Raw genomic sequence first — 24,786 nt, forward strand, 5'->3', positions numbered from 1 at the left:
ATCCCAGTGTGTTATATCACTCCTACATAGGAGAATCGCCTGGGCCCATAGCAAAAAAAATTGCTGTGTGGGTTTCTGGATCAGGAACAAAGTAATCTACTCATATCCTTGAAGAATTAGAGGTCATGGTATTTAGGGAAATACTTCATGGGTAAGGCTCCATGGTACTGAGGTAGATGGAATAAACTGTGAGTACCAGGCTCAGTTTGGTGTTAGATCCTGTATTTTTTCAAATAATTGCGTTTAAACATTCTGATTTTTTTATTAACCTTCAGAATTGTTTATTTCATTTTGTGTCATATTTTTTACTGTTCACAGTTATTCTTAAGTATTTAAATTTCATTGCTTTTTTTTTTTCATTTTCTGTTTAGTTCCAAGTTTGCATCTTATTGGTTGTTTGACAGTTGTTGTTGATATTTTCATGTTAATACTACTGCATATTTATTGGAATTTAAATAATTGCTTGTGGAAATTACCTTCATTTTCTGTAAGTAATTTTACATCTAGTAATTCTATTGAATTCTCTTATTATTTTGTCCATATTTAGGTTAAATAAACATTAACTCAATGAATTGCCTTCACATTGTCTGATCCCTTCCCTTATAGGGATTTCTATGTATTTGTATTGTGATATATGCTGCATGTACTGGTAGCTTTCATTATTTGTGATCTTCTTATCCTCATTTTCACATATATGCAGTTTAATCATCATCTTCTTCTTGGCTTCCCATATTAGGCAATTGTTTGCTTGCAACGTTTTCAAGGGTTTAAAAAGTCTTCTGCCCATCTCCTCCTGGGTCTTCCTCTTGATCCAATATGTAGTTTTCCCAGTTCTTTTTATAGTTTGTGATGTCGTCTGTTATGTTAATTATGGATACCTGTTTTCTTATTTCTTTGTTTCTTGTCTATTCTTTTATAGTCTGTGAGTGGTCTTAGGAACGTCATTTGTGCAGCTTGGACTTGTCTTTTATCTTGTTCTCCCCAAGTCCATGTTTCACTGCCATATTTTAGAATTGGCTTGGCTATTATTTTACATAATTTTATTTGGGTTGTTTTAGACACCTGTTTACTGAAGTGTCTATTCAAAGTTCCAATGGCTGCTAGGAATTTTTGCTTTTTATATGCAATGTCGATTTCTCCATTGGGGCTTATGTAATTTCCTAGAGATTTAAATTTGTTCACTTGTTCTGTCATTTTGTTGTGGATGACTAGTTTGCATCTTTTAATTTCTTTACCTTGAAATGCTATTGATTTCGTTTTATTTATTGAGATCATCATGTCATACTGTTCTGCTGTTTTTATTCAATACGTGTAGATTTTTCTGTAATTGGTCTTCATGTTCAGCAAAAATAATTTAATCATCAGTATACAATAGGCTGGTTAATTCTTTATTTCCTATTTTAATTCCTATGATTTTGTTTTTCTTCTATTCTCTTGAAATTGTTTCCATATATATATATTGAAGAGTATTGGTGATAATCCACTTCCTTGAATGAGACCTGTATTGGTTTTAATTTTTTCAGTTGATTCATTATTAATTTTAATTTTACATCCCAGTTTACAGCTGCAAGGGACTTGGTATATACCCCTGGTAGTTAACTGGTTTTAATATTTTTGGGGGTTGTATCCATTGGCTAAGAAAGTGTTAAGGATGTGGTTTAGTTCAGTGGAAATCTAGGGGAAGTAACTGGTCTTTGGTGGAGCTGATAAGGGATGCCAATTTTTTATATGGTTTGTAACAAGAAGTCAGATCATATTTTTTTAAGATTTTGGTTAACTTTTCAGAGGTGCCCTGGATATAGAGAATGGTGATGGATTTAGTGTAATCTTTGTTATGGGGGGGGGTAACTGGTTTTAATATTTTTTGAGGGTTGTAGCCATTGGCTAAAAAAGTGTTAAGGATGTGGTTTAGTTCAGTGGTTAGGGCATTGTCATCTGAACAGATTAATTTTGCCCTGTTATATAGTGTTTTTATAGCCCCATATTGTTGTGAGGAGGAGGAGATTGCTGATCTGCCTGTATGGGTAGGTTTTCTATAAACGAGAAAGCCAAGGCTCCATCAGGCTGGTGAGTGATTAGTGTCTAGGAAAGGGAGACTGTTGTTTTCCTCTTTTTCCAAGGTGAACTGGATTCTGGGGTACTGGTTGTTTAAGTGTGTTACGAAAGAGTGGATTGTATTTGAGCCATGTGGCCAAATAGCGAACATATCATCAACATAACAAAGCCAAACAGTGGGGCTGAGTTTAAGGCTTTCTCTTCAAAAGTCACCATAAAGAAGTTGGTCGGGGGGGGGGGGGGGGGGGGAGTGGTGAACCCATGGTTGTCCCCTTTATCTGTTTGTAGAATTTTCCTTGCCAAATGAAATAGCCTAAGTTCATTGTGAACTGAAATAGGGCTGAGATGTCGGGAAGAAATCAGTTTCCTTGAGTGAGACATTTGTGAATAGGGAGGTGATGTCAAAACTGACCATTATGTCAGTATGTTGGAGTGAGAGGTTTTCTATTTGATTCGTCATTTGTTTCTTGACTTATTACTTGTTTTATTTCAATTTGATTATTATTGTTTAGAAGCTGGGTGTGGTGATTGATCCATTCTTTTGTGGAGAGGCCTTCTAATTGTAGATTATCCTTAGTTGTTTTTTGAGTTGTTTTTTATGATTTTATAGCTCTTTAGTTGAGGTCCATTTATGTCATGTTCTAATCTTCATACAAATTTTTCCCAGTCTTCTGATTTTCTTGGTTTCTCTTCTTGTTATTGCTCTGATTCTTTTATATTTATTTCATTTCCTATGGTTCTGTTGTTTAACCATTTAAGGTAAATTTCTTTTTTCTTTCTTATTAAGGATTCTATTTCTGGGTTCCAGGTTCTTAGTCCTTTCTTTTTTCTTTGCAGTTTTGTTGCTATGGCTTCATATGCTGCTTGTTTTACTATTTGTTTAATGTTTTGTTGCCATTCATTTTTTATATCTGTATCTTCATTTATTTTCATTGTATGATTTGTAAGGCTTTGATATAGTTCTGATACTATCTTGCCTGTAACAGTTCTATCTTAAATTGCTCCTGCTTTTGTTTTTGTGTTCTTGTATTGTTTCTATTTCTCTGGTTTGAGATCTTAATAGTACTGATTAATAAATGGTGGTGTGAATCAATATTGTATACACTCTTACCAACTTCTTTTGTTTAATCATTATAGTACATAAAGACCACCGCTGTTTCCTTTCCAAGGTGTGGAAGCTTCTGCACACTTGCCTTGTTTCCTACCCCATCTGCAGTGTTCAGTGGCTCAGTATCCATTTTGTGTCCCTACTGCCTTATTGGTCTGTGTGGTATTTAATTTTATCTGTTTAACTCACTTTTTTCCCCAAAATTAAAGTTAAATTGTTGTGGAGGAAATATGCAGGGATTTTCAGAAACTAAAGTTTTTCAGGATCGAACTAAATTGATGTTTATAATTAAATCATCAGTATTCATTTTAAATACTAATGATTTAAATTTTAATTATCAACATTATTCAAGTAATCAGCTGCTCACCTTCACATTGCCTCTGTAATTAAATCAATTATTTCTGACAAAATCATGTCCAGAGCTCTCAAAATCCAGTTGCACATCAGTTCTAATAATTTTCTCTTAATCTTAATCCAACTCCATGCAATCCAAGATTGAGTAGAAGTCAGTACTTCCACTCCAACATTTCCTTTACTGGTTGCTTCTATCTCTATGCATATGACTGGTTGCGGTATTAACAAAATATCACTCTACTCAATGACAAAGGCTAGCTAGCAATTGTTGAGTTAAAATGCTGATTCTCTTCAACCGAATTCCAAAATATCTGAAACTGATGTAACAACATTCATTATCTATTTCTTAGTTTTAAACTTTTTTCGTGTGCGAGGTATATGCAAAACTTTTTAATTTCTATAATCGTAAAGTTAAATCATGGGTGCGAGATATGCACTAGAGCGAGTTATATTCAAGTAAATATGGTATATATGAAGCATTGCATAAAGCCCAAAGACTTTATGCAATGCTCTGTCATTCTCATTCCTAAAATAAATAATGCACAGAACTGTAAAAATCAACAAACAATAAGTCTAATATTACATACTTCAAAAATATTACTAAAAGTAATCCAAAAAAAAAGATTGACAAATAATGCTGAAGAATATATCAGCAGTGACCAGTTAGTTTGGATTCAAGGAAAAGAGATGCAATCCTATAAGAAAGATGTTAGAAGAAAAAATAATCTGATAGTTTTCTCTGATCTTGAGAAAGCCTTCAATAGTCTTGACTGGAAACAAATGTTCCAAGTCTTAAATCACCAAGAAGCCCAAATAGAAACAATAGGCAGCTAGGAGCAAGGATTTGTAAAGGTGCAAAACAAGGGTGTTCTCTTTCTCCAATACTGTTTAACCTTTACATTGAAGAAGCAATAAACAAATTAACAGAACTAATAGCTTAAGATAAATGGAATTGAAATTCTGAATATGATTTAGTATCATCAGCATAGCAGTTATCACTGACAGTGACGACAAACTGAAATCCTCCCTGACAAATATGAAAGAAATTTTCACATATTACCCCTGAAAATTAATTACAGGAAAACTAAACTGCTAATCACAAGTAAAGGCAATGCCATTAAAATAAACTTGGAAATAAATAACAGCCCAACACAACAGGTAATTTCCTTTAAAACCTTGGGAGTCTCATCACAGAAGAGACTCTCAAGTTTCTTCTGTGATGAAGCCAATCAGATATAAAAGCAAAAATAAGCTTGGCCAAAAAGTCATTCTACAATAGAAGAAACATTTTTATTAATAAAGGACTTGGCATTCAACTACAGAAGAGACTTGTGAAAACATACATATGAAGCACAGCATTACGTGGTTGCAAGGTTTAGACATTAACGCAACAAGACACCAAAAAGTTGAAGTCATTTGAACTTTGGTGATGGAGAAGGATGATGAGAATTAGTTGAATAAAAAGAAAGATTAATGAAGAAATCCCAAACATGGTTCAAGAAGTGCGGTCACTACTGAACCACATCAATAAGAGAAGATGCTGCTTAAAGCATGGAGGATTGGTTACAGAAATATTGGAACGGGTGACAGAAGGGAAGAAGCCAAGAAGCAGACCAAGATTTTTCAATAACTGGAACTAAATATGAAGAAATAAAAAGAACACAGGATAGGACACTGTGACATACCCCTTCCACCAACTAACTAACCAATCTTGGGATCAATGAGTATCTCTATGGAGTCAAAAGACTCATTGCGTGAGACCTATACTAACCATTATTCACATAGTATCCATCATACCTCTCCTTAAACTTGTTCACTGCTCGAGCACTCACAACCACCTCTGGCAATCCATTCTACTCATTCACAACTCTCTGCACACACAGTACTAATCATGCTCTCACAGAACTTCCAGAGGTGACCTCTTTTTTTCACCCTATTACTCATGTACTAAAATATTTCTTGTGCCAATCTTCTAGAATCTATTTAGTAACTTATACGTTTCTGTTATCGTTTTGCCTCTCCTCTGCCTACCAACCAAACTCTGCAACCCACACACACCCTTAGTCTACCCTCATATGGTGCATCCCATAGACCTGTCACCAGCTTGGTCATTTGTCTCTGAATCCTCTCCATCACATCCTGATCTACAAAAGAAAATTTATATAATTTCATACATGGAATCATCTTGTAGAATATAATGTATTTTGTTATGGTATTCTCATATTGTCCCATCTTGTTATTCCAAAAAATAAATAAATAATAATGATACTAAATAAATAAATTAAATAATAATGATAAAAATACTTTACCAACATCCGTGTTGTGAGTACTAACATAAATGACAGTCATCATCGCTTGTAATTATCCAGACTACTCCTACTCTTGATAGAAATGAAAATTACAGTTATATCAGCTGCTGTCTACTTTCAATGTCCAAATTACATGTTTCATGATTTGTTTTGACACAAGGATGGCACCTGGGCTTTGGTGAGATTAGACACTTCTTTCCAGAGAATGCAAGGAGTTTCCATTCTTTGACTTAAGATTTCCTTGTCCCATTTAATAACATTTATCTGCTGCATTTACCAGTCTCCAAACTCTGAAAATCACTTTATCTTAATTTTTATGGCTATTTTGCCTATTTTTACATAGGAGTATTTTTTTTCTGTTCTATGCAGATGGTGGCTGATCTTCCTGTCTGTCCATAGTAGGCCAGCTTGCTGGAACAACACACTTTATATACTCCAAGCACAGAGAGGTGGGAGCCAATCTTTAATAGAACATATAAAGGTAGCAAACTTTTGATGGGACTTGAGAACCATGCAGAATTGTATTTCTTTCAGACTGGCTATTTTTTTCTGAAGTGCCTCAGACATACTGGATGATGATGATAGCATTACTAAAATCTTTCTGCGGAGAAGTTCAAGGATTGGGGGAGGATTGATTATTTTTTGATACTGTAGAATCTGTAGCCATTAGATAAGAAGGTATGTTGTATATGAAGTTTTTCTGTAAGAGAGGACTCACTGGAACAAAAGTTTACAGGCTTATTGGATAGTGTTTTAATGATCCATATCATTTAGAGGAGATGGGGAAGTTTGTAAATGTATCTGCTTGTGTGGGTGGGCTTCCTGTATTCTAAAAAGGGCAGGTTATCATTGGGTAGGCGTGTTACAAAGGTGTCTAGAAAAGCTGAACTATTATTAGTTTCAGAAATCACGATTACTCCATCAACAGAATTTAAATTACAATCCCATCAAATCTCAGATCAAAAATTTGAAAAGTCTGCTGAATCATACAATAACCTAAACCCTTCAGTTCTCGTCCCCCCACCCCCACCCAAAAAAAAAAAAAAAAAAAAAAAAAAAAAAAAAAAACTATAGTACATGCTATAAATTCCCTATGCTATAAGTTAGCAAAACAGTTAGCATGCTTCCCTACCACTGGTCATATCACTTCAAAAAAAAAAAAAAATATATATATATATATATATATAATAATAATAATAATAATAAAAACTGTTCATTTAAAAACATCTATGGCTACTCCATGGAGTTCTTAGACTCATCATAGAAAGCTCTAAACATCATGCCAAACTATCCAACGTTCATGCAATATCTCTCATACTAGAACTCATTCACAGCCATGGCATCCACAACAGACTCTGGCATATAATATGCTCTGTAAACTATAATTCCCTGTCCATTAACACTCTCAAATCCCTGGCTTCATCAATTTTTCAGATTACAGTTCCATCAATGTGGTACACAGCTGGTAATCTTTTAGCCCCAAATTGCATAACATAACATTGTGTCACATTAAACTGACATCCATTTTACTTTCCTCAGACTACCAGTCTATCCAAATCATCCTACAAAATTTTGACATCACCTGTATTAATAATTGCTCTACTCAATTTTGCATCATTGGCAAACAACTGAATAGTTCTTCTCAGATCCTTTCCTATATTGTTAATAAATAAATTAAATAGTAGTGGCCCATGGATAGAGCTTTGTAGTATGCCGCTAGTCATTGGCCTTCTGGACTATACTCCTGAATGAACTACTCTCTGATATCTCGCCATCAACGACCCTCTTATTCACATCATTAACTTTATATCCATCCCCATGTGCTGCAATTTATTGATTAGAGTTCCATGCAGTATCTTGTCACAAGCTTTTGCAAAGTCCAGCAGTATCGCTGTAAACCCATTACCTTCATCCATCTCAGTTGTCACTGTATTATAAAATGTGAGCAAGTTATTGAAGACGACTTGCCCTTCACAAAACCATATTACTCCTTGTATAGTATTTCATTTCTGTGCATCCATTCCTGTATTTGGCTCATGACCAGCTTCTCAAGTACCTTGAATACAATTTCTGATATGCTGATCAATCAGTAATTTGCTACATCAGTCTTGGAGCCCCCTTTATGCAATGGTACTATTTTCCCCTCTTTCCACTCTCTTGGGACTAACTCTGAGCTGAGACTAAGATTAATGTGGGCAAAGGCACTGGCAATTCCCTAGCATCTTCATGTAAGACTTGAGCTAGTATACCATCTAGTCTTATAGCTTTATTCACATTAAGGTTCTGTAATTGATAGGTGGTGCTAGTGATCCAAGCGCTGTGGACATGTCTAAGAAGAGCTCCTGATTGAGATAAGTTATTCTAGGAATAATTAAGTATATATTAACTATTACATAGTATTGTTTCCTTTATGGCTCCAATAAAGAGGAACATAAAGATGACACCCAGATCGCCATATTTGTTTGATAATCTTAATTTAAAAGACTTGATTCAGTGTTCCATTTGCAAAATGTATACATCGAGGAGAGCGGCTGGAGTCTGGTTAAACAACTATTGTGGAGTGAATGTGTGCAAAAAGTGTAAAGAATGTGAGGATTTAAAGAATATTTCAGGTCGTGTGAGTGATATTGTCGAAAGTGAGAATCTAGATAATAGCGATATTCGAGGTATGAACCTGATATTTGCGAGGTAGTACCTGATAGCTGTGAGAGTGGCATTGATAGAGTAAATGAAGTTAAGCATACAGAACAAGTCAATGAATCATCGGAAAATAAAAACGACGACACTGACGCAATGAGTGAAATAGCTCTATTACGTGAAACGATACATAGTGTAAACCAGTAACTGGAACGTTAGCAAAAATCTTTAACAAGCGTACCGACTAATAATCGGCAAAAGTATGATAGAAAAAATAAGGGTATGATAGTGAGTGTAAACAAAATGAAAGAGCATGTATTATATGGAGATTCCCTAGTAAGAGGTGTGTTGGTTGAGAGTTTAACAAAATCGTACCAACCCGGTGTGACCCTAAAGAATGTAAGCGAGTCAATTAGAATGCAAAAACAGTAGGTGAAGGAATTGGTAGTGGTAGTGGGTACAAATGATTTGAAAGGAAATAAAAAGGCTATGAGTGAGGATGTGAAGGAATTGCTTGAGGTAGCAAAAGAAAAGAGTGAGAGAGTTAGGATGGTGAGTCTGTTGCCATGGCATCACAGTGAAGAGTATAGGTGGAGGGCCATAATTGCTAATGACTTTATGCATGAATTATGTTATGAGTGGTGTGGAATTTATGGATGTGTGGACTGAGTTCGATGGGCGAAAGGATTTATATAAAATGGATGGATTTGGTGTGCGTAGACTTCAAAAGGTGTTGTCGTATGTGGTGCAAGTGAAGTTACAGAACCAGGGAAACTAGAGTTATTAAGTGGGGGGGGGTAGATTTGCAGATTTTAGGGAGACAGTTGAGTGTGTGAATGTGTGTAATTGCCCAAGTAAGTAGGAAAGACCACGAATCAGAATGGGATAGTTAGTATAAGGCATCAAAATAGGGATGAGACAAATCGGCTTCTTCAATTAATGTATACAAATGCCAGAAGTATTAGGAACAAGAGGGAAGAATTTTTGGCCTTGGTTGGCACTTCCAGAACAGGTTATTGGCATTAGTGAAACATGGCTGACAGAAGATGACACAGCTAGTGGGATTGAATGTGAGGGGTATAGTGTGTTCAGGAGTGACAGGTAGAATAAAATGGGGGGGGGGGGTGTTATTGATGATAGCTGATGAGCTACCACCAAGAAGAATAGAAGTGGAACTGCAGGATAGAGAAAAGAGCACATTTGAGGCTATTTGGTGTGAGATTGAAATTAGCAGAACTAAATATACAGTTGGGTGCTGCTATAGACCAGGTGATGGAATAGATGGTGGAGATAGTATGCATAAGCAAATAGAAGAAATGAGTGGAAGGAGGGTAATTATTATGGGAGATTTCAACTATGCTAACATTGATTGGAAGGAGGAGAGGACACTTGGGAGGAAGAAATTGGATTTTATGCGGTTATTAAGGGATGGATAACTATCTGCGACAGCATATAATGGATAATACTATGGGTTAGAGAGTGCTTGACCTGGTAATTGCATCTGAGAATTTGACTGTAATGAATATGACCACGTTGCCACCAATTAGTGAGAGTGATCATAGGGTCTTGACTTGGGAGGTGGCTAAAGGTGTGGATTTTACAGTTAAGATGGGGTACATGTGGAATTATCGGGACTGGTAAGTATGACTAGCTTAGGAGTTTGATTGGTTCAGTGCCATGGCATGTACAACTGCAAGGGCTATAAGTTGATAAAGCGGTAAAGAAGTGTTTGCATGAAGCAATGGCTGACTGTATACCTAGAGTCCGAATAATAAATCAAGTAGGGGTTAAATGGATGAATAACACCATTAAGCTTGAGCTGCAAAAAAAGAAACAACTGTGGAGGGAATTTAAGAAGAAAGGTGACCTGCAGGCACATGAACGGTATAAAGCGCAGGCCAGAAGGGTAACATGTATAGTAAGAAAAGCAAAAAAGGATTATGAAAGAACATTGGCCATGCAGGCTAAAGAGAATCCTAAACCATTTTTTCGATATGTTGCTAGTAAAAGAAAAAATGTACATGACAAAATGATTTCAAAAAATGCCGATGGTAGGGACGTAACCGAATCAGTTGATATAGTTGAATTACTAAGCGAGCACTTCGCAAGAATATATCTTCCAGGTGGTGACGTTGCAGAAATGAATGAACCAATAGATTATACAGGAATTGTGGTGAATGAAGTGAAGGTGAGTAGTCTATTGCAAAACTTCAATGTCAATACATCTGTGGGATTTGATAGTATACCAGCTCGTGTCATACGTGAAGCGGCTAAAGAATTGTCTGTACCCTTGGCCATTTTGTTTAATTTGAGTCGGGTCTGGGTTAGTCCCGTGGGGGTGGAAAGATGGGAAAATAGTTCCACTGCATAAAGGAGGAAGAGGTTCCAAGACTGCTGTTGTAGATTACCGACCGATTACATATCAGGAATCTTTGTCAAGATCTTGGAGAAATTAGTCAAGAAAAGAATACAGGACTGGATAGATGAAAATGGGATACTGTATGGGGGACAACATGGTTTTGTTGGGTAGATCATGCCTCAGTAACTTGCTCACGTTTTATAACACAGTGACAGCTGAACTGGATAAGGGTAATGGGTTTACAGTGATTCTACTGGACCTTGCTAAGGTTTTTGACACGATACCACATGTTACTCTAATCAGTAAACTGAAGCAGATGGGGATGGATATGGGGTTGGTGAGATGGATAGAAGGGTGGTTGATGGAGAGATACCAGAGAGTGGTTTATTCAGGAGTGTAGTCCAAAAGACGGCTTGTGACTGGTGGTGGTGTGCTGCAGGGTTCTGTTCTTGGACCACTACTTTTCAATGTGTTCATTAACGATATAGGAAAGGATCTGAGAGGAAGTGTTCACTTGTTTGCTGATGATGCAAAGTTGGGTAGAGCAATTGTGAGTGCACAGGATGTCAAAATTTTGCGGGATGGTTTGGATAGTTTGGAGGACTGGTCTAGGGAAAATGGATGTCAATTTAATGTGGCAAAGTGTAAGGTTATGCATTTTGGAGTGAAAAGATTACCAACAGTATATCACATTGGTGGAGCCATACTCCAGGAAATTGATGAGGCGAGGGATTTGGGAGTGTTGGTGGATAGGAAGATGAAGTTTAGGGGCACATTGCAAAAGTGGCCAAAACAGCTCATCAAATCACTTGGTTGCTGAAAAATACTTTAACAAGCAGTGTCAAACAGGTTATTTTTCCTCTGTATCGAGCCTTGATAAGACCCAGTCTAGACTACTGTGCCCAGATATGGGCGCCAGGGTTTCTTCTTGATGGGGAGGAAGTGGAGAGGATCCAGAGACGAGTGACCAAGATGATAGCAGGTCTGTGGAATGAACCTTATGAGAACAGGTTGAAGATTTCTGAGTTGAAAAAATTGGTTGATAGGCAGAAAAGGGGTGATATGTTTCAGACATTCAAAGTACTGAAGGGTTTCTATAGGATTAATCCAGAAGATATTTTTGAGAATAGGATTGGTGGTGGGAGGACTAGGGACCATACATGGAAGCTGGGCAAGAGTGTGGTTAGCAGGGGTGTTAGAACTAAGTTTTGTACTTGGAGAGTGGTGAATGAGTGGAATAAGCTGCCAGAGTCTGTTGTGGTTGCTATGACTGTGAATGAGTTCAAGGCGAGGTATGATAGATACTGTGTGAATGTCAAATAGTTGCTCTTGACATGATGTTAGGGCCTCCCTCGATGAGTCTGTCAACTCCTTGGAGTTGCTCGAGATGATGATAATAATAATAATATGCTATGTACTTCCATTTCATTTACCTCGGTTCCTATATAAGTCTTTGCCTCTCTAGTTACTGTAATATCTCTACCTGGATGATATATTCTTACAAAGTGCTTTACTGTTTCAGCTGATTCATTTACCTCCTTACCAATGTCATTCATTAAAATTATCTTATCTGCTGTTAGCATTCTTCCTTTTACTTGCAACATAGAGAAAGAACTGTTTGGGATTACATTTGGCCTGCATTGCTAATTTCTTTTCATACTTTACTTTTGTCTCTGTCACCTTTCCTCCATGAATTCTTCCCACAGATTTTTTTTTTTTCTTTCCCAGCCTTAATGTTGGTATTCATCCATTTCATACCTACTTGATTTTTTTCTTCTGACACCATGTATGCAGTTTGCTATTACTTCCCTCGGACACTCTTTTACTGCTTCCCATGCAGTTTCACATACCTTGGCACTGATCCAAGCAATCTACTATGCTTATGTCACACCTACCAGCCCTATAATTCCACACATCCCCCCCCCCCACCCTTTTTTTTTTTAACTTAAAATTCGACATATTAGCCATTTCTCAAATAAACCATATGATCACTCTCACCATCTGGTGGCAAGGTAGTTATATTGGTTATAGACAAACTTTCAGACGAAGTTACTAGATCTAGCCCTCTCAAATCCCTAGTTCATTCCATCGCATGCTGCCTCAGGTAATTATTCCTTAGTAACTGCATAAATTCCATTTCCTTCTTCCTCCGATGTGTCCTCTCTTCCTTCCAGTTTGTTTCCAACCTTTTGATTCTGTTGTCTATTTCCATATTCAATTTACCATCTTCACTAAAAATTGTGCCGAAGTAGCTGAAATTACTTGTTCTATATAGGTTCTCCATTCACAATGCAGTTGATATTTTTAAATGCACCACACCTTCTTATCTAATGGATGCAGTTCCCGCAGTATCAAAAAAAAATCCTTCTCCAAATCCTTGACCTTCTCTTCAGAAATATTTTAGTAATGATATCATCATCCACTATTTCCGAGGCACTTCAGAAAAAATAGCTATTCTGAAAGAAATATGATTTCTGAACAGCTTTCAAATTCCACCAAAAGCTTGCTGCCCTTATACATTCTAGTAAAGATCAGCCAACATCCATATGGAAGAACCCAAAAAAATACATTTGCAGTCAAGAAATGCTAATATTAGCAGTCAAGAAATGCTAATACTTCGAGATCCCAGTTTGTATCCTAGGCTGCCAATAGGTGCCCACAGAGGGAAACCACCTAGTTAGGACTCCAGTCTTTCATTCAGATGTTTCATTTAGTTTTGTGTTGCCTTTGTGTGTGTGTGTGTGTGTGTGTGTGTGTGTGTGTGTGTGTGTGTGTGTGTGTGTGTGTGTGTGTGTGTGTGTGTGTGTGTGTGTTACAAGTCTCATATTGTACTCCCTGACGATGTCTCAGTGACTGAGAATAAATATTGGAAGAATTAAACAATTTTTTAAATCCTGTCCCAGTGTCTCTACCATGAGCTTCAAAACTGAAAGCGGGGGGGGTGTCAGAGATGCTCTGCCCAAAATTTGTCAAGATGTATGGAATAATGAATCGTGGTATAAAGAATGATGTACCTCTGTGTTCTGGTTCCGATTTCTAATAAAGGGAATAGTACAAAATATAGTAATTATAGAACTATCAGTTTAATCACACATCCAAGCAATATTTTCCTAAAAATCTTATTCTCTTGGATTGAGAGGAAAATAGAAAGTATACCTGCAGAGAACCAAGCAGTATTCCCAAAAAACAAGAGTATAATGGATCACTTATTTGCAATACATCTCACTGGAGAAAAATATATTGAACATAATAAAATGCTATATGACAATTTTATAAACATACAGAAGGCCTTTGATTCAGTATGGCATGAGACATTGTGGAAAATACTGAACAGATATTTATAGATAATAAAATAGTACGCCTAGTTAAAACTCTTTACTATTACTCAGAAATGTTAATAGACTTAGATACCAACTATAGCAAGCCTTTCAAAATGGAAAGAGGTGAGCATTGAAGGCTGCATACTTTTGCCAGTGGTATTCCAATTACAGCTGGTGGCAAAAAAAAATAATAATAAATAAATAAAATCAATCTCAGATTTGCTGATATTGACCTAATAGCAGAAAATGAACATCAGTTACAAGAATTAATTTCTAAGTTATTGATTATGGATTAAAGATCAGCATTCACAATTTAAAAAAAAAAAAACTGTCTTCTGGTCATAAACCTATGAAAATTTCAGTTAATGGTGAAAAATTGGATTTAATACAAAGATTCGTCACCTACTGGAAGTGTACAACATAGAGATGACTGGTCTAAACATCATATTAAAGTACATAGTGCTAAAGCAACAGTTGCTCTTTAGAGGTTACAGACACTTTGGAAGGACAATAAATACAGCTAGCTACAAAACTCTATCTCATTGATACCCTTGTTAACTTTGTCTTACAATATGGATTTAAAAGTTGGACATTGCTAAAGATGAGAGGAGACTATTGGCCTTCTAGATGAAGTGCTACAGAAGTTTTTTGAAGCTATTATACACAGCACACATAATTAATGACAAGGCTAGAAGGAGAATCCGCTCCATGTCAGAACACATGAGAATATCATCACTAAAATATGTCAAAAACAGCTTCAGTGTCTAGGTCAGATAGTTTACCTCAAATAGCATTAGAGGGTTTGACTTCTAATGAAAAGCACAGGGTGACCTAGATCATCTGGATAAATAATGTTGGAAAATGGACTAATTCTTTGTTCTCTATTATTAAGAAGCTCCCAAGACAGAAACACATGGAGCAACTATGTTGGGACTGTCACTTTTTTAGTACCTCAGTACTCTACATAGAGTATGGGTGAAGAAGAATTCTTTCTTTGTATTTAACCAATAGCTAAATTTAAATATACAGATATTGTTACTTAATTTTATTAACATCATTTGTAGATTATTTGTACTATGGAAAGCGTAGTATTTGAATAGGAAAATACCATTCTATATATATGCAGTTTTTGATTATGGGCTGTAGAACCTTTGTAATCAAATAAACAGAGGATGTCGTGTACCTAGAAAAGTTTTTATGGCATGAGATGCATGTCTCAAATACTTAATTCCAGACACTGAGTTTATAATGCAGGCACCCCTTGATCAGTAAACCTATGTCATATGCATAATCCATTTATATAAGAAGATGCTAAGTTTAGTCTCTGGTGGCACAGGTTTGTTTTGGTGATACATCAGTAATATTATAAAGAGATAATGGACCAAAAGATATCTTTTTTTCTATTACTCCTGTTGCTTTCTCAATATTTTTGTCTCTGAATTGGACATTCGAACATAATTCCAGCATTTTTTATAAAAGCTTTGAAGTAACGATTATGTGGCCTGTTCGGAGAGTAATTTACAGATCTTATGTGCAGTACCCTGTGAAAGGCCTGATGATACAAAAGAACTTTTTTTGTTCTTGCATTTGATATGAATTTTGTGATTTGGTAGAGATACAAGACAAAGTAAATTATTACTACACTTAGCATCTAACCTGTCTTATCATGATATTTTTTATATCTTTATTTTGAGCTGTAGTGGAATTTCCCTTTTAGTGAATGCATTTATTAACAGTGTTGATACTTTCAAGATTTCCCATTAGCATATGCATCACACCAACAAACTAGTTACATTCCAACTTTGCACTCCTGCTACTCCATTTTAAAGAAATAGAACTGAATAATCCCCATTACATTAACCAGTTAAAATAAAATGTGTCTTGTGTATTATCCATGGTGATTTAAAATGTTTTAAGTTAATGCAGAACTATTTCACTACCAAAAGAGGCAAAACATTTCTACTAAACATCTCAAGGAGTGCCTTCACTCAACCTGCAGTGGGGGGGAGTAAGAATCGACATAATCAAATTTGACTTCAGAGAATCCAGCTGAAAACTTGCTTAAAGAGCATCATTCTTTGTGACTCCTTTCCTTGCTAGATGATGATATGAATGCCAGTGGTGATATTTTTTTGCTGGCAACTGACCTTTAGAACATAATCAGTATAATTGAAGCAGTTATTATTCTGTAAGTTGTTGGGCATTTACTGACTGTGAGCAGTGTATGAGGTCTTGTTGCTTAGTCTTCTGTGGAGAGAGAGGATGTGTTTGAATTGTTTTTGCCAGTATTATTCCACATAGAGAAATCAGATGGGATAGAATGGTTTGACTACTCTACTAGTTTTGTGAAAATTCTTGTGTTTCACATCATCATCATCAGCAGAAATACACAAATGAACTAAAAAACAGGTTATAATAGGTAACATACATAAGGAAATATTTGAAAACATGAATAACAATGGAAAGCCTGCATTTGAAGATTTTTTGCTGGTTTTCACTCTTCTGTAAACTACTGGTGACTGTGTGCGTGTGTGTGTGTTGTGTTGTGTTGCGTTGAATTAGAGATCAGACTTCATGTAAAGGCCTCCCTTGTTTTTTGCTACACTGTTGAGAATGTTTGATCATTTCAAAATTCTATGTCAACCTCAAGATAAAGTTTATAGACCTCTATCATATCACCCTTCTTTCTCCCATTAACTAGAGTCTGTAATACTGGCAGTCTATTCTCATAATCTAAATCCCATAATCCAAATATAATCTTCATAACTCTTATTTGAATCCTTTGACATCTGCTTTATTCCCTTGGAACCAGGGAAACCAGATCTGTGTCCAATAATCAAAGCCTTATAAAGAGGCAAAATGACTTCATTATCCTTACATGTGAAGGTTCGCTTCAACATCGCAATTATCCTCTGAGTTATATTTCAGATGTTTGCTGTGTGACCTTTGAAATTCAACCACCATTATGCCAAGATCCTTAGCCTCATCAGTTTCTTGTAGCATAACCCTGCTAATATAATATGCCACTGGAAATCTCATTACATTCACTAACATATTTAACTCACAGCTATTTTCATTTGTCCAATTTCCAGCCTATTCAAATCATTTTGTAAGTGCTGGATATCAGTAGCATCCCTGATTGTCCTGCCTATATTTGCATCTTCAGCAAACAAACAGTAATGGTACAAGGACTGAACTCTTAGATACACCACTGGCCACCTTAACTCTGGCAGATTCACACCCACTGTATACCACTTTTCAATATCTGTCTGTCAACCATCCCCTGATCAAAGTTAAGAGTTTATATTCCACTCCCATATTCTCCAGTTTATGCAACAGCCTTTTGTGTGGTATTCTATCAGTCAAATGCCTTAGCAAAATCCAACATCATCATCATCATTGTGTATCCATTCCCTTTATCCAACTCTGTTGTAACATTGTTATAAAAGATGAGCGGATTGGTACAACATGATCATCCTTTAGTAAACTTATGCTGCTCCTTGCAGAATATAACTTCTTTATCTACCCATTTCTGTATGCGAGTTCTTACCAACTTCTCTAAAATCTTCACTTCCACACCAGAGACACTGATAGATCAGCAATTAGACATGTCAGTTATTGCATCACCCTTGTACATTGGAACTATCATACATTCTTTCCATTCCTGTGGTATCATTCCTGAGCTGAGACTCAAGTTATACAAACATTTTCTTTTATTATCCATATAATACAAAATTTATACAATTTGGCACCCCATTTCTGATCTGGTATTTTCTGATGTTTTTGAATGGGTTAAGATCTACTGGTGCTCAACTAAGTAATGAGGCCTCATGATGTAATGAACATATTTTAAATTCTTTAATGAGGATTTCTTTCCTAGATGGCGTGTCTGGTACCATCAAAAAATAATAATAACTTTTAAAAAAATAGCAGCACTAAAAGCAGATATCAGAATAATGGTACGTTGAATTATGGGATGATTGTACATTGATTCTATTTTGTTGGGTTTTGGAATGTTGGGTAATAATTAAGGACAGGTGGGGAGGGGGGGGTATTTGTGTGACAGTGCAACTAGTGAAATTCCCAGGCTGTTACAAGACAAACTACTGTTAAAAACATGTTTTTTTTTTCTTTTTCTTCTTAAGATAGACAGAGGTTTGAAGGTAATGTTGCTCTAGTTCTAACCATGATGCCAACTATTAATCCACTCAATTTCTTCAACTGACTTGAATTCTGTTTGAGTTCTAGATGAGTATGGTTTAAAAGCTATGTCCTAGCAGATAATATATTAGTTTAAAGGGAAATTGTTCATAATAGGTTAATAATAATGTAAACTTTTCATGTTTTTTTTTATACTATCCTGTACACTCCTGGAGGATACATACTGGGGATTTAATGATGAATGAATTCCATAATGCTCTGTATTCTAGAAAGGTAAAGGAACTAGGGAAGCAATACTAGCCTTGAGAACAATAATAGACCACAGAATGTACATGCATGCCTTTATAGATTTGGAAAAGGCATTTGATTATGTACAGTACAATGAAAAACAAGTTTTTCAAATGATTAGAATTGTATACCAATTAGAAAGTAAAGATATGAGTACAGGAAAAATGAAGCAACTGCAGAAGTAAAGAAAGGTATAAGACAACATTGTCACCCTTAATTTTCAACCTGTATATAAAGAATACAATGAAATTAATAAAAGATGGAATTAACCGCACACAATATGCTTTGCTGATGATGTAGTTTGTATTAGCTTAGAATGAACAGGATTTAAAACAGATATTATTTAGGATGAACGATTTTTATCTTATTATGGACTTAAGATAAATGCAGAAAAACTAAAGTAACGATGGCAGATTCAAAGGAACAAAATAGTGATTAGAGGTAAGAATATCGAATAACTAAGATCATTTATATATCTTGGAGGAAACTGTGCAAGAAGGAGATGAAAAGTGTAAGTTAGAAATGCAAAAATATCTGTGGCAAAAAGAAGTATTAAAGGAAAAGGTCATTTATTACAAGCAAGATTAAGTAAAGCTATATGAAAAAAAGATTTTATAAAAACATTTATTTGGTTATAAGCCCTGTAAGAGGGAACTCTCCATAGTATCAGTGAATCTACCTTGGAATGCTACTGATGATGAAAGGATACCACCAGCACTGGAGCTTTTACTGTAACTTGATTAGATTCAATCTGAGAAACTTACGCAGGTTGAAGGATTGGTGTATTAGCAAACTTCTTTTGATTCAATGAATAGCAGTGCATTGCCATTCTTATCTTAGAGATACTAGTGCCTTTTAGCTACATGAGATAATGCAAGATCTGTTCTTGGATCTATGAACTCAAACACACACAAATAAATCTTTTTTGAGAGGGAGAAACTTAAGTTTTTATTTCGCTCGCCCTCTCCTGAATTTAATTATCAGGTGATCTTTACAGAGTACGCATTACGAAACAGTATATTGATTAAATAGATAGTCGAGTTTTTTTCTGTAAAGAACACCATTGAGATTATATGCAGAGAGCAGTTCACGTGCAGCTATCTGGTGTGAGATAGAATCCGGCAGGATGAAATATATAATTGATTGCTGCTATAATCCAAGAAGAATAATGTAGAATGTAGATGGTATTCATTGACAAATTAGCATGATAAGTGCAAGTCAAATAATTAGTATGGGGATCTAAACTGTGGTGGCATAGATTAGGAGAAGGAATGGTCACATGCTGGGAAGGAAATGAAATTTATGCAGATGCTAAGAGATAATTTCCTCAGACATGTAATGGAGAGGACATGAGGTTCAAGAGTGCTGGATCTGGTCATAGCACCAGAGAAGTTCATGATAATCAATCTAGCTATGCTATCTCCACTTGTGGAAAGCAATATAGCCCTGACCTGGGAGATTGCGACCATGTAGAATTTTCTATTAAGAAGGGATATGTGTGGAATTACAAAGGAGATGATTATAACAAGCTGAAGAGTCAGTTTCAGCAGTGCCATGACATAAGAACTTGGGAGAGATGTTGGTTATGCATGGGAGATTGTCAAAGGATGTTTGAAGAATACCCAGAGTCAGAAGGATAAATCAGGTGCCAGTTAGATGGATGAATAGTATCATTAAGCAGGAGTTGCAGACAAAGAAAAAGTTAGGGAGGCTGATCACCCTTTTCTTTATGAGTATAAAGAAAAGGATGATCAGCATGCCGATGAGCAGTACAACAGGCAGGTAAGAAGGGTGACTTGTATGGTAAAGGAAGGCCAAAGCTAATTATATGAGAAAGCTAGCTGATGAGGTCAGAAGAAATCCTAGAGTTATTTCACTATGTGGTAAGTAAAAGAAGAAATGACTATGGAAGGGTGACTTTTTTCCCTTTTTTTTGGGGGGGGGATGACTGATGGTAGGAAGTTAACAGGAGTAAACCAAATAGTTGAGTTACTGAGCAATCATTTTGCAAGGGTGTGCCATCTGGGTAGTGATATTGCAATGCTAGATGTGACGTTGACTGATGGGAGAATAGAGGTTGAGGAATTGGAGATGCTTAAAATATTGAACCTTAATGTGAACACAGCCATGGAATTAGATGGCATATCAGCCCATGTATTAGGAGAATGTGTAAGGGAATTATCAGCTCCACTGACCAAGCTGTTCAATTGAAGCCTCAGTACTGGGAAGGTGCAAGTGGAGTGGGAAAAGGGCAAAATAGTCCTACTGCATAAAGGATGCTCCAAGGAAGTAGCAAATTATAGGCCAATCAGTATCTCAGTAGTGTTGGTTAAGGTATTGGAGAAATTGTTCAGGACAATGGATAGTAATATGATACTTTATAGGGTACACATTGTTTTATTGATGGTAAGTGTTGCCTTAGTAGTTTGCTCACTTTTAATAAGTAACAATGGAGTTGGATCAAGGAAATCGCTGCTTAGTGATATGTATATTGCTGGACTTTACAAAGGCATTTGACAGGATTCCACTTAAAGCTCTGTTGCATAAAGTGAAGCAAATGGAGAGGGATGTGAATATGGTGATTTGGATTAGAGGATGACTGATGGAGAGATATCAAAGAGTGGTTTATGGAGGAGTTAAGTCCAGGGGAAGGCATGTTGTTAGTGGTGTACAGGGCTAAGTATTTGCATTTTTGTTGTTTAATTTGTACATTAGTGATAAAGGTAATGATTTGATGGAATATATACAGTTTGCTGATATAGAGATCCTGCAGGATGACTAAAACAGACTATCAGTATTGGGCATAGATAAGTAGCTGCTATTTCAGTGTTGGTAAGTGTAAGGTGATGCACTTTGGGAGGAAGTGATCACAAAGCTAATGAAGCCAGGGACTTGGGAGTGATTGTGGACAGAGAGTTGAAGTTTAGATGGCTTATTGCAAAGATGGTCAGAAGCGCTATCATTACATGGTTGTTGATGAACACACCCACAAGCAGTGATAACAAAATTATTCCTCTCTATAAGGCTTTAATAAGGTCACATGTAGACTATGTTGTGCAGATCTGGGTCACCTGGATTCTATAGAGATGAAGTGGTGGAGAGGCAAGTGTCATTGTGGCAGGTCTTTGGGCTTCAAAAACTAGCTATTAGGCAAAAAAGAGAAGACATGATAGACGCATATAAGTTATTAAAGGGGTTTTACAAGATTGACACTGAAGACATTTTTCAGTGTATGTGGCAGGAAGTGAGAGACTAAGAAATCATGGAAATGTGTGAGAGTCTGGTTAGCAAGGTTGTTGGTACTAGATTTCTTGCTTGGAGGGTAGTGAATGGGTTGCTAGAGGTAATTGTGAGTACTTCATCAGTGAATCAGTTTAAGGAGGGGGTATGATGAGGTAATGTGTGAATAATGGGTCCCTTCCAGTGAGTCTTCTGACTCCTGCATCGAGGAGAAACCCATATAATAATATACTCAAATGCATACACCTTACCTTTATTGTTTTATATTAACCAGCATATTTCATAGCATAAAAGGGGATACTAAATTCTAAAATTCACTATTAGTATGAATTAAGTTGTCTTTAGGATTTTTTTTTTAACCATCTGAAAATTAAATCTCTTTGTATGTTTGTGATGAAAAAATAAATAAATAATAAAAATTGGAATTTCCTAACTGCAACATTCCATATCTTATAGAAACTGTTTGTTTTTTTTTTAATATATATTCTTTATTTTTAATTAGGGCAATTTTAATTTATCTTATGAATATGATGTGCATCATGAAATATGGCAATTTTTTTTTTTTTTTTTTACATATTCTTCCAGTCCATCATGTGATGTAACTGGAAGAAAGCTATCAGTTTACCTCCACTAGGCCACTTTGTTTTATACATAATCCATTAACTTGCAAAAGACTTGAAACATTAAAATCTGCATTTATGCAGCCAGTAACTGCTGATTAATAAGGAAGAAAATTGGAACCATCGCCACCAGTATAAAACACTCCCCCCTTTTTTATTGTTTTAGGTCACTGAGCTTGATCGCTTAAAGAAAAGGTCGGAAAGGTTTGGACAGAATATTGCAGCAGTCATGAAAGAGGCAAGCTTATTAATTTTTGGTGATGACTTTCTAAACTTTAAAGTGAAAGTTGTTACTGATTTTTTTTTTAAACATTATTCTTCTAAAACTACTGCATGCATATGCTTTGAAATCATTGATCGTTTTGATTTCAAATTTAAAATTATATTTCCTACCAAATCCATTGGATGACTTTTAATAATTTTTTTTTCAAAATGTTAGTCCTGAAGATACCCCCCCCCAACCTCCCAGTATCATTTTTCTTTATAATAACCTTATATAAATTTAATAATCAGCTACCAATAGAAGCAAGATCTCATTATCAAGCATTTTTCTGTCAATGAATATTTCCCCCCTTTAGTTCATTTTAACAATTCGTATAGTAAGTGTATTGTAATATACAAGAAATTCTTGTTTTCATCCGCGTTATGCTGAAATGTATGCAAGCAGTAGCTTGTATTTGAAGTTACTCCATGACTTTGTTGTCTGTACTTAGAGTAGCTAGCTTCACTCAGGGCGCCTAAATATTCATTTCACTAGAAAGCATGTCTGTAGGAAGCTTGTATTTACAGTATATTCACTTGGTACTTTTTTGATATAAATCAGTTGTCTAATGGATGAGAAGGCATATAATGATTTCTGTGTGAAACAGAAATGATTTATGCCTCTTCTTCCTGAAAAAGTTGAAGAGGTGTAAATCCTCTTCTTCCTTCTCAATATCTAAAAAAAATTACTTTTTTTTAGATATTACATAGTCTTACATAGTCCCCATATACATACATTTTAAATTCATTGACATGTTACTTCTTTACCATAAAGCATTCTTTGTCCTTTTCCATAGTATTTCCTAAAGACTGCAAATTACAATTATAAATATAAAGAAAAAGCATTGCATTGAATAATTTCCTTATTCACAAGGTTTAATATACACATACAATATTTGTAGCATTTACTGCTCTGGATTCTGCAGCCTGCTGAGTTTTTGGGACTGCTATTAAAAATAAATAAAATGCAAAGCTATTTTGGTAATGAAACAGTTTTCCTCTATCACAATTAGACTAAAAGAGATCTTAATTATATGATATTTCATTTCATTTAATTAAGATTTTTTTTTAGCTGATTGTGATTGATGGTATTTGAAGGGGCTGCTCCATTGTCGAAACATTACTTTTTTTCTTTCTTTTAGTTTCACATCAAATATTAGGAGCATCATGAAATTTTCAGTTAATCTTTAGTTGCTTATATGTGTGTGTGTGTGTGTGTGTGTGTGTGTGTGTGTGTGTGTGTGTGTGTATCATCCTTGACTAAATACTTGAGTTGTCTTTCCAAAACCTGAGGCTGCTGCTTCAAAATATTAAGTATTCACTATGTATGTGTATATATTCACTATAAGCATGGCATGACCAACCAGAATTGTGTATTTTATATTCTCTCTTTCCTATCCATAAATATGCATAAAATGAACTCCAAAACTAACTAAACACGGTGCCCTCTTTTTAGAGCTAGCATGAAGATATGGACCTATGTGAGGTTTTCTGGGATATGGGATATACATGGAAAGGGGAATTTGTTGTTAGTTTTTTATTTTCGTATTTAGTTTTGTGATGATAATACTATTAAAAAATTATTCAAAATTTCCAAGCTGTATTGCAATAATAAGTAATGTAATCAATGGATGATCTTCAAACAGCTTCAGATAATGCCATTTTTTTCCATGTATACATCTGCCGGCATGGTTGGTCTAGTAGTTAGCATATCTGTTCTCCAGTTTTGGTTCCAATCATGCCATGGATGTTTGTGATTGTCTATGAAAATACTAGTGATGATGGTTGGTAGTAGATGACTGGGGGTTCCAATCATGCCATGGGCATGGATGTTTGTGATTATCTATGAAAATACTAGTGGTGATGGTTGGTAGTAGATGGCGTTGTTGTAGTTGGTGGATTGAGTGGTGGAGACGGAGAGCTGTAGAGTAGGAGCTCTCCCTCAATGAGTCCTTCGACTCCTTGGAGGTGTCACGTAATAATCTGCAGTGGGTAATGGTGAACTGTCCATAGCCAGGCCATATTGTTGAATAAAAATCTTTGGTCTCATGCAGGAAGATTGAAAGCAGGTATT

At 35.8% G+C, this 24,786-nt stretch overlaps 1 protein-coding gene across 1 annotated transcript in view; it reads left to right on the forward strand.

Annotated features, from left to right (window-relative positions):
• The window catches only part of LOC150094514 (SAP domain-containing ribonucleoprotein), a 282,266-nt gene that overhangs the window by 174,827 nt on the left and 82,653 nt on the right, over positions 1 to 24,786 (forward strand). The window contains exon 6 of the mRNA XM_090412228.1: positions 22,618 to 22,689. Coding sequence (XP_090268354.1) covers positions 22,618 to 22,689 — 72 coding nt within the window. The remainder of the gene's footprint in view (positions 1 to 22,617; positions 22,690 to 24,786) is intronic.

The sequence above is a fragment of the Typopeltis vanoorti genome, chromosome 22 (assembly GCF_054136105.1).
Source record: "Typopeltis vanoorti isolate ZY-2024b chromosome 22, IOZ_Tvanoo_1.0, whole genome shotgun sequence".
Classification (NCBI taxonomy): domain Eukaryota; kingdom Metazoa; phylum Arthropoda; class Arachnida; order Uropygi; family Thelyphonidae; genus Typopeltis; species Typopeltis vanoorti.